The sequence below is a fragment of the Vicia villosa genome, linkage group LG5, assembly GCF_029867415.1.
Source record: "Vicia villosa cultivar HV-30 ecotype Madison, WI linkage group LG5, Vvil1.0, whole genome shotgun sequence".
Lineage (NCBI taxonomy): Eukaryota > Viridiplantae > Streptophyta > Magnoliopsida > Fabales > Fabaceae > Vicia > Vicia villosa.
This window is the reverse complement of record NC_081184.1, coordinates 94,124,547-94,135,602: the sequence shown is the minus strand read 5'-3', so window position 1 is coordinate 94,135,602 and position 11,056 is coordinate 94,124,547. Positions and strand designations below refer to the sequence as shown.

General features: G+C 35.9%; 1 protein-coding gene across 1 annotated transcript; it reads right to left on the bottom strand.

Moving 5' to 3' along the window:
- Positions 1-5,405: 5,405 nt before the first annotated feature.
- Positions 5,406-6,769, bottom strand: LOC131606881 (uncharacterized protein At4g22758-like). The gene is made up of 2 exons (XM_058878975.1): positions 6,077-6,769; positions 5,406-5,831 (listed from the first exon to the last, which is right to left on the bottom strand). Exons 1-2 carry the CDS (start codon positions 6,483-6,485, stop codon positions 5,641-5,643), a joined length of 600 nt encoding a protein of 199 aa, XP_058734958.1. The 5' UTR covers positions 6,486-6,769; the 3' UTR covers positions 5,406-5,640.
- Between the last annotated feature and the right edge of the window lie 4,287 nt (positions 6,770-11,056).

The following is an 11,056-nucleotide window of genomic DNA, read 5'->3' as shown; positions in this document are numbered from 1 at the left end:
CAAACAATCGCGGTAGTAGGCATTCTTATTCAACAAGTTTCACGCTTCCATAACCGACTTCAGAACCTCTCCTCATAGGGTCACTCTACTGTATTTATAACTCTTCCATAAATTAGAACACAATTCCTCCTCCTCGTAGGTTCAAACGGCACATTAATCCGACACTCGGAACTCAAGATATGAATTTTCCAATCATTGCCCGAAAAATGCAACACTGACATCATGCAGCGATACTCTATATGATATATCCAAAACTCCTCAATTGGTAAATTCAATTCTTAAAATTACTCCTCAACAAACCTTATAATTATTCCTTTGATCCATTCAACACTGACACTGACATCCCGTGCAGTACCAATAAACAAGTCTAGTTATAAGAACAAGAGTAACCGTAACTTCACCTCTTTCCAACGTCATCCTGTCACAATTAATTATGTTACATCTTCTGCAACCATTTTTATAACAAAGTTCATCTCGTTAGCTTTCCGACGCTTCAAACGGAACTCAATTCGGATGTCCAGAACTCCAGTTATGAATTTCTGAAGTTCTGCAGTTATTCAGCAATTTTCCTGCGTTTTGCTTACGAAAATCTCTCTCCAAAACTCATTCTCTTCAACTCTATCACATTCCAAACACCCCCTTATCGTATCTCTTCACTCCCAAACATTCTTATGACTTGAGCAACACATCCTATCGCCGAAGTGCGATTTCTGGAACATTACGACAGTAATCCTCTTTGCAAACTTGCAGCTGAATCTCTTCCGAGACGCAAAGCTACTCAACTGACATCTTCGCAGTACACCAGTAGAGCTGAGACATCGCAACTTTCCAATTTCCTTCTCTTACAATAACTGTCAATTACCTCTAATCATCTTCCTTCAATATGTTCCAACTCAATTCCCAGTGAAGTCTTAATTCCAAGTCACCTTCAATTCGGGAAACAACAAACTCCAACAACGCTCGCACTGTTGCCAACAACAGCCTACTGAATCAATCTTCTTACAACTGAAACATAACCGAGAAGCGAAGCTTCTCCCCCACTTGTTTCAATCCAACACCTGCAACAAACAACCAAGTACCGACAGTGATTCACTCACATGTCGCGTACCAAGGAATAAAACGCCGACAATATACAACTGTCGTGCAACTCAACTGACTCAACAATTGGCCAGACGGACCGACCTGCTCTGATACCACTATTGTAACACCCTTCTAAACCCCACGGAAATTAATAAAATAATTCAGAGTAAAACATGAAAACAAGGGTGCCACAATTCCAATTAAAACAAATTTATCACAAATTCATTGTCATGCTTTCACTAAGGAACAATTCATCATAATACATAAACATCTCATGTTAACACAGCGGAAATTCGCCATACGGATAAGCATAACATCATCTATGCAATATCCCATAGAATTAATACAATAACAACACGATAGAGTATCATCATAAACTCTAAGCTATCGTTTCCCCAGTGTTACAATATCAGAGCATGACACCGACGCTATACTAAACGAACTGGCTCATGAGCTAATCCTCACCGAGCCAAAAGCCGCTATCCTCAATCTGAAAATATCAACAGTAAGGGTGAGTCTCATTCATAATTAACAAATGTTATCGAATCATAAACAATAACACATCATAGTCACATTATTCACCCAATTTCATTATATTCAGATTGTCAGGAAGTACTCATCAACACACAACAACAATTAGAATACATTACCAAAAGACAACACAATAATTCATCCAAACAAATCATAACAATTACACCATCATCACATATTATAACATTGGACAATCTTCCCTTCATGTTATAATCATACAAGTAACCTAATGCAAATGCAACTATATGCATGTGGTACCAAACATGGGATAACCCATCTCACCGATCCACCACCATAAAGATTCGGCTACTTCTCTCACCAATTCCACACAATGGGAATTAGCTACCGCTGTCCCACCACCTTAAGGGATACAACCCACAACATGATTATGAAATGCATGTATCAACCATAACATGCTCATCATCAACATTAAACAAACAAATGTCATAATCATCAACCACCATAATAATCAATAGCCACACACAGTTATGCTATTTCTCATCCATAATAAAATACATATTTTACACCAACAATATATGTATAACAAACACCAATTACAACCACAACATCATAACAGGTAAATCATTCATTATACAGTGCAACAACAATAGCACCCCTCACAATCGTGTACCAAGTACAACAAAGCAACTCATCAACGATAGAGTATTTACTTCATCATTCATCAAAACACATGATAACCATATTTACCATGAACAACACCCATTTACATAACAAGCAGGAGCAACCACATTATAACAACACCCATCATTGCACATATTCAATTATGCAAACAACAAACCATTGCACCTCATCATTTATGCAAAACAAGAGTAAACCAGATTTGAAGAAAACGATACTTTTCAAAATAAAATCAAGTTATTGTTGTTTTATTTATTTTATATGGTAGAACATTCAATTTAAGGAACAACGTCCAAAACGGCGTCTAAAACGGACTTACGGTTTGAAAGTTACACATTTTTACATTTTTCAAAGAAAATAATTATCGCTACAGCACGCGGCGCCACACACAGTTCGCAGCGCGTAACGAATAGAAAACACGTCTTCGCGGCGCAAACAAAGGTTCGCGGCGCGGAACGAGAAAATCACTACGCCTTCACGGCGCGCACCTACCTTCGCGGCGCGAACTGGCAAAAGTCAGAGCTCCCATCGCAATTGACAGCATTACGGGATTTACCCTCAAATCCCCAAAACCAAACCAAGTTATGTCATGAACCTCAAACACCACCATATCAGCCACATACATGTTATAACACAAAGATAACACGCAAAGAGAATCATTTAATCATCATAACAATCATATAATCATGTAATTCATCAAATCATGCAATTCCCTTCAAAATCATCCTAAAACCCCAATCTAGCATATAACCAATTGACACAAACAATGCATCTAAATCAATCCTATTATCTATAATGCGATAAAAGATGTTAACCGGAAGAGTCCCCCCTTACCTTAGCCAAAGATCTTGATTAGCCATCTTCCTCTTCTGTGCCTCTTTCACGTATCAGCTTTCCAATCTCTCATCTCCTCTGCTCTGCTTTTCACGTTCCTTTTTCCTTTTTCCCAATTTTTCCTTATTTCCTTTATTTTATGAGAACATAAAATAATTAGTAATGAGCTTACTCACTTAGCACCCCCATACTACTAATCTCACCATTCCAGCCCAATGGCCCTTAATCCATAATTCTCCAATAATTCAACAAAATACCAAATAATTCTAAATAATAATTTAATTTCCGATTAAATTAAAATTAGAAAATATGGGGTGTTACATATATCAGCTAAATTATTATGTATATGTATATATTAGCTTAATTTTTATATTTTCACAAAATATATCATCGGTATTTTATGTTTTATTATTTAATATAATAAATTATATAAAAAGTTTAATTACCAAATAAGCACTTTTCTTATTTTTTCCAAATAGTTTTCAAAACTAGATTACCAAACAAATTTTTTCATTTCCTAATTTTAAAAAGAGTTTTTAAATTTTTTATTACCAAACAAATTTTTGTTTTATTTTCTTCCCAAAAACACCTTCTTAAAACTAATTTGTAAAATAATTTTTTAAAATTAAAAAACAAAAGTGATTCAAACGAGCCCTTAGTTCTTTTTGACAAGGCAACTGAGGATCAAATCCAAAGTGTTGTGTATATTTTCATACCTTTTGCTCTGTATCAGGTCAAAGGATTAGCATGGAAAAGTCTAACATTATGCTTTTTCGTAATACACCAACTATTATTAGAAGACAAATTATTCATAGGTCAGGTTTCAAAGAAACAACTGATCTAAGGGCTTATTTGGGGGTGCCTTTGACATCAAAAACCTCGAGATTTAAGTACTACTACTTGATTAAGAAGGTCAAAAGTAAATTGTCAACTTTCTTTTGTAGGAAGAGTGATACTTGGAAAATCTGTATGTGAAGCATTACCTACTTACACTATGATGAATACGACTGTTCCAAAAACGTATCTCAAGGAGCTTCAAAGATGTCAAAAAGAATTTATCTGGGGTGGTAGCGAGGACAATAAACACCTTCATACACTTAGATGGGGTGATAACGGAGGAGTGTTTCAAGACTACCGGGGTAACTGGTTATGAGGATATGTCAAGCATATATGAAAGTGTAATAGTCATACAACTGCGCTTAGGGACGTGTTAGTGGGTCTAGAAATTGCTCGGGACAAAGGATACAGTTGATTTGTTGTTAGGAATGGCAGGTAGACCCAAACCCGCGGGACCCACCCAACCTGAGTCAATGGGTAAAAATTCGAGTTGACTGGATTTAGGTGCCACCCGATATTTCAGATGCGGATTTGGATAGTGTAAAACTCGCACCCGAAACCCGAAACCACACTCGCTCAGACTTGAAATTACATAAGTGCCCCTAAATATATATAAATTGTAGGAAAATTGATGGAAAATGTCAATGTTGTTGTTGTATTTTATGTGTTTTGCTGCGAGTTTAGATGAAAAAACCTGAATCCAACAGGTGTGAGTGTGTGTGTTATTTTGCTACCCGAATAGCCTTTGAATTTGAGTTTGAATTCGGGTGATAATTTCGGGTGTGAGTTTGAGTAATGTGAAACCCGCATCCGACCCTGCCTATTATTATTCCTACTTGTTCAAGTTGATAATAAACTTGTGATGGAAACTATTAATAAATGTCTTATTAATCAAGGACTAAACCTGATTAGAAGAATTCGTCAATTAGGTAGCACCTTTGGAGAATTGTGAATAAAACATAGGGTTAATAGTAGTTTAGCCCCCTGTAATATGAGCGTGTTTTGGTTTACCCCCCTACTGTTGCCAAAGGCAGGTTTTGGCAACGGTTTTTTCGAAAAAACCGTTGCCAACAGGTAGGGAGGGGGGAAAGCAAAATTCGCTAACATTACAGGGGGATGAAGTACTATTAACCCTAAAACATATAAACAAACAAAGAAGTTAATCTTTGTGCAGAGAAAATAAAAAATCTTAGGAACGGAGATTAGTTGTGTATGATAATTGTCCAAGTTAGGTACATAATGCTAGAAGATTTTGAAAATACTCTTCTACGAGGCATGTTCATATGTAATTCTATATATTGGGCCTAGGCCCTCTATATTCACACACAAAAATCAGATCATCTTTATCAAGTATACCAATAATTAATAATAGTCCTCAACATGGAAAATACCACATCAGAAAATACCACATCAATGATGTATATGTATCCTAGACTTCCAAAACTAACTTACTTGTCATTGAAGAAAAGTATGAAACAACTACGCAAAAGAAAGAAAATATATAAAGAGGAAGAAAAAACAATTCAAGACATTGACGCTACTTTGCCATTTCCACTCTACAAATCTACTACAACTAGCATAGCCGACCTATTTTACAAGTAACCGGCCAAACCATTCATAATTCATTCACAGTTTTATTTCAAAGACAAAAAATAATAATAAAAACAAATTATTGGAAACAACATGTACAAGTGGTGATTCATTCTGAACCAACCATTTTTACAGCAAGAAATCCATACACCTTAACAAACCAAAACCTTTGCTCGCTTTTTCCGCTTCTCTTGAACATGAACCAAACGACGCCGTTACGCTACCGTCACCACCGTTATTCTCACCCTCTCCAAATTTCTTAGGACACATATAGAAATTTCTTGATCCAATTTCCCTCAGCTTCTCATTCCTATCCAAACCTACACAAATAAAACAAATCTAAAATTATTTATTAACGTTTTTTATTTTTATTTTAATAATTTATGAAGCACAAACACCACTAAAACAATATCAACATATGTAACAATTTAAAAAGAAGAATAAAATTAAATTAAATTATAAATATTGACGCAGATGTTCGACACAGACACAAGATATGATGCAGGTGTTCGACACAGACACCTATTTTTTCATTGGCGTCTGTATAAACTATGACATGACTTACTTTCTAAGCTGAACTGGGAGTAATGGAGATTGAAGCAGGAAGCTTCCTTCGACGGCAAGATTGGACGGCGACCTTCTTTAACGTATATGCACACCGCCGCCGCGATCAAATCTCCAACGGTTGATTCTGGTGTTATCAACACTTGTACAGGACCAAGACTCCCCATCATGGTAACCTTCAGCAGCAACTTCGACGGCTGTCTCGGGAAAATGTCCGGCGTCGTCATCGTTGCTGCACGCTTCCTGTATAATACGAGTTCCGGCATCGTTTTTGGTCGGCGAATTTGTGCAGTGGCCAACGTGGCCGCCGAGAGTGAAGTGTGGCCGTGAAAAGACAATGATTTATCTGTTAATTTGCCTCGCCGGTGAGTTTCCACCGGAGCATTACGTTGGTTTTTGGTGTTTGGCATGGAGATTACAGAGAAGGGTAAAGATGTAAAATTTAAAAAGATTGATGCGTGGTGTTTAGTACTTTAAGCGACGGTATCTGAAATATCTATAGTGAGGGAAAGCAAGTGTTGGTGAAGATATTTGGCTTTGTGGTTCACGGGTATAGAAAGCTATCATCACCCGAAGGGTGATGCCAGGAAGAAGAAAAGTTTAAAAAAAGTGTGATTGGAAAATATCGGTGAAAAAAAAGAAGAAGAAGCGTGAGTATCCAACTCTTGTGGGTTTGTTTTTAATACGTAAAGTGCATAGAGTGAAGGTGTATATATACAAAGGAAAATGAAACTTGGCTTTTCTTTTATTCATCGAAAGTTTAATAGTAAAATTAATAGGGAATTGTTAAAGCCACCATATGGATTCCTAGCACACCCGTCGGAAAAGAATTAGGTATAATGAGTGATTAAGTCGCTTGACTTAATTTAATATTTTGCTTTAATTCGTTAACTAAAAATTGGTGTACTTTGATTTTTTAAATTAGTTCCGTTAGGCCAATCGTTAGTTGGTCTAGTGATGATTGATCCTAACTTGGTAAGGAGAACTACGGTTCCATCCCTCACAATTGCGATCGGAAGGGGGCTGAAACCACTTGATGCCAGAACTGACCCCCGAACCGGACTAAACTGGTGGTGATAAACAAAAAAAATAGTTCCGTTAGCATTATCGTCCCTTCCGTTAGTTTTTCTTGAAAAAACATTAATTGTTGCCAATATGGTATTACTGACTCAGCAAAACGACCAACAACAATGCATCACCAATTTCCTTATCCATACAAACACACTCGAAACAACCATTCTTTTTCCCAAATGGAGAAAAAGCAACAATGAACATCACTCTTCTACAACAACCACCATTTTGTTTATCACGAACAATCTCTAGCCTCTTATTAAAGGTTACTTGCAGTATCGGCTACAATAATCTTAGACTTAGTGTTGAGTTTAATGTGAACTTGGTGACCAAGACCGAATGATATAAAGTAGTGCAAAAGAACAAGACAATTGCAAAGAAAAGGTAAATAAACAAAACGAAAGCTTTAAATTGCAAAGACTGGAAATTGCTTTGAATTAAAATGTCGGAAGCAAACATACATTTTAAACAGTGAACTCGTTTCTCTCTTGGATGCAGATACTTTGAGCGTAATGTTTTGAATGTAATAAATTTCCCCCTCTAAAATGAATACATCAACTTGCTTATCTAGACAATACATAAAGGTAACCGTTGACGGTTACTAGCATCCCACGTTGGGATTTCGTGTGAAACTTTTCCTAAACTTCCCCCACGTTCTGCTTTATGACTCATAGGTTGGAAACTTCTCTTGCCTTCGTTTTATCAATGGCTGTCGACAGTCGAGCCAAATTCCCAAGTTGGCATCTTAGTTGACTAGCTCCTTGGGAATTGTTTCATCAATTCCATCGACAACCCCCACTTGTCTCATATAGGGTAATTAATGGGCCTTCAGATAAAAGATACTCTCTCTCCACTTGGTCCCATTTACTTAGTTGAAAATTGCTTGTCAACAAATTACCCCCAAAATGCCAATTTTGACGAAACTGTGTCGTTGGAGAACTTGGACATATTCTTTCTTGTATTTTCGACTACACGTTTTCTCAAAATTACGTCACGCGTCATCATGACCACTTTTTGCACAACAATTTCCTATGTCAATCCATCATTTCTCACGAAGAATCCTAATTTTTAGGGCGTGATGTAACGCCCCGAATTTAATTAATTATTTAATTAAATTGATCAATGATTTATTCGTTGGAATTAGTTGAAGTCGGGATTTTTCGGTATTATTCTAAAGGCGTGATTGGATTAATGTGTTGATTTGAGCAGTTAAGTTATGGTCGGATTAGTTAGAGAAATACAATTTCCAGTTGGTATTATTTAAGTTATGGATCGATTGTAGTTGTGGAATATTATTGGGAATAATATTTGTTTATGTTATGTGACTATTTAATTATTTATAGTGTGTTTGTGATTTATTTGATATAATGAAGTTATTAGTATTAGGCCTAGGTGGTAGAAATATGACACAATAGATGGATTATGGATTAAGCCCATTAGTGAGAAGTGAGATAGTAAAGGTTAGGGTTTTAGAGATTTAGTCTCATAAATCATTTTGGTGAAAGAAGAAAAAGTAGAGAAAGAAGAAAGGAAAGCTAGGGCATAAAGGGAGAGAACTCCATTGGAGAAGATGAAGCTTTTGCTAAGGTAATGGTGGGGTTCTTACTCTCTAAGGGTTGGCATGATGATGTGTATGGTAGAGATTAGGCTTCATAATTGAAATCCATGAATATATAGAGAATTGCAATGTTGATGATGTTGATGAATGTTGAAATTGATGAATGGTTGCTGAGCACTTGATGAATTGTTAGAGGTTTATATGAGTGAACGATGTTGTGATTATGTATGGTCTCTAATCTTTCAAGTTCATAATTTTGGAATGGTTAGGGTTTGTGATAGATTTTCATGAAACTGTGATTGAAATCATGTTTTGAATGATAATTGTTGATGAATGATGTTAGCTGGTATTGTTATATGCTTCTAATTGCTGTTGGAGAAGGGTTTGGTGTGGTGGAAGTGGATTGTGCAGGTCTGTCTGTTCTGCTATTTTTCAGCATAATCGCACGTCTGCTAAGCGGCCTTGGCTCGCTAATCGGATGCTGGGAACATTTTGAAAAATTCGCGAGCTCGCTAAGCAGAGTTGCGAAAACTGAAAGTTACTGTTTTTAGCCACTAAGCGAACCCTGTTGTGTAAAACTGGTCTGCTAAGCGAACCTTGCTGTGCAAAACATGTTGGAACTTTCAAATGACGTATCTTTTGATCTGTAGCTCCTTTTTAAGTACCGTTTGAACCTATGACAAGCTAAAATAGATTCCTATCTTATAAGAATGGATTGAGAGACATTATAAGAATTATTAAATATGACCTATACTTTTGTATGTGTTGATATGCATAAATTGATAACGATGTTGTATACTATATGCAATTATTTGTACGTCTTGATAGGGATGAGTTAATAATGTTGTCTTGCGATGAATTAACAATAAATATGTTTTCATTATGAAGTTGAATATAACGTGTTATGATGTTACTTGATTCGTATAATGTGATGTTTGTTGTTAATGTGATGAATGTGTTGATGTTGTTGTTAATAAATGATGAATTAGTGGATGTTGTTATTAGTATGATGGAATTGTTGTCGTTGTTGCTAGTATGTGGAATTTATTGTTGTTGTTGTAGACCCTATGGTCAATGTTGATAAGTTGTATTGTGATGTATTGTGAAGTGAATTGATGTGGTATGATGATACGACATAACGACGTGATTGAGACGCGATGTATTACTATGATAGTAATGATATGGTTATTGCCATAGAACCTTGGCATTGAGATGATGATGTTTAGACGATGTTGTGATGTGTTATAGATTTATGTTTTGTGGATATGCATCATTGTTTTGCATCCATTGCATAAGTGTCTTTTAGCCTGAAAATGACAACGACTATTAGTCTGAAAGATGGCAACGACTATTAGCCTGAAAGATAGCAACGACTATTAGCCTGAAAGATGGCAACGACTATTAGCCTGAAAATGGAAACGACGATGGCCCAAGTGGCAATGTTTGAGTTGGGATTTTTACTCCAAATGGTACAACATGCATTTGCATAAGTTGAGTCACATTTGAATTGCATTTGAATTGTGTTTGGATTGTTGAGATGATGAGATGTTTGTTGCAACGTGATGATATTATAATTGTGAATTTGAATATCTTGTCCTAATTGATCAATGACATAGCTGCCGTTTTGAAAGTTGTATTATATTGATAAGTTATTTGTGTTGAAAATTGTTGTGAGATGTTATGTGATGAAAAGTGGTGAAATTATGTATGATCTATATCTCCTATATTATTTATCATGCATTCCTTTATATTGTAAGATATCTCACTCTTTCTGCTGATATTTTCCCTACCATGGGAAATGGGCGGGTGCTTAAGAATAACTGTGGATGTTCGAAGTAATTTTATGAAGTATTTATGTTGCTTTATGACAAGTCAAGAGGGTCTGGCTCTGATACGTAGCACTCGGGAGGATAGTCGTTATTATTTAAGTTGTTGTATTCTAAGTTGACATATATCTAAAGTTGAATGAGAGATGTTTCTAAGTTGATTCTAATTTATAAGTTGAAGTTGGAAGTTATTGAATAACGTGGTTGTAACACGATGGAAGAACTGACTTATTGTTTTGTATTTTGCAAAACATGTTGCGGTTAGCAAGAGTCGCCACCGACTTTTATTTTATCCAATTTTAGGAAAGGCAAAAAGAACAGGAAAGACCTTTTAAAAGATTTTGAGTTTGGGGGTAGGGGTAGGGGAAGGTATTAACACCCTTTGTATCCATGGTTATCCATATTTTAAGAGACAATAATTAATAGATAGATTCTGGTTTAAATACATATCACATAAATGCATATCTGAGCATTGATTTTAAATCGTATGGTTATTATTAAAAGTTCTCAGTTCTCATTATAGCTA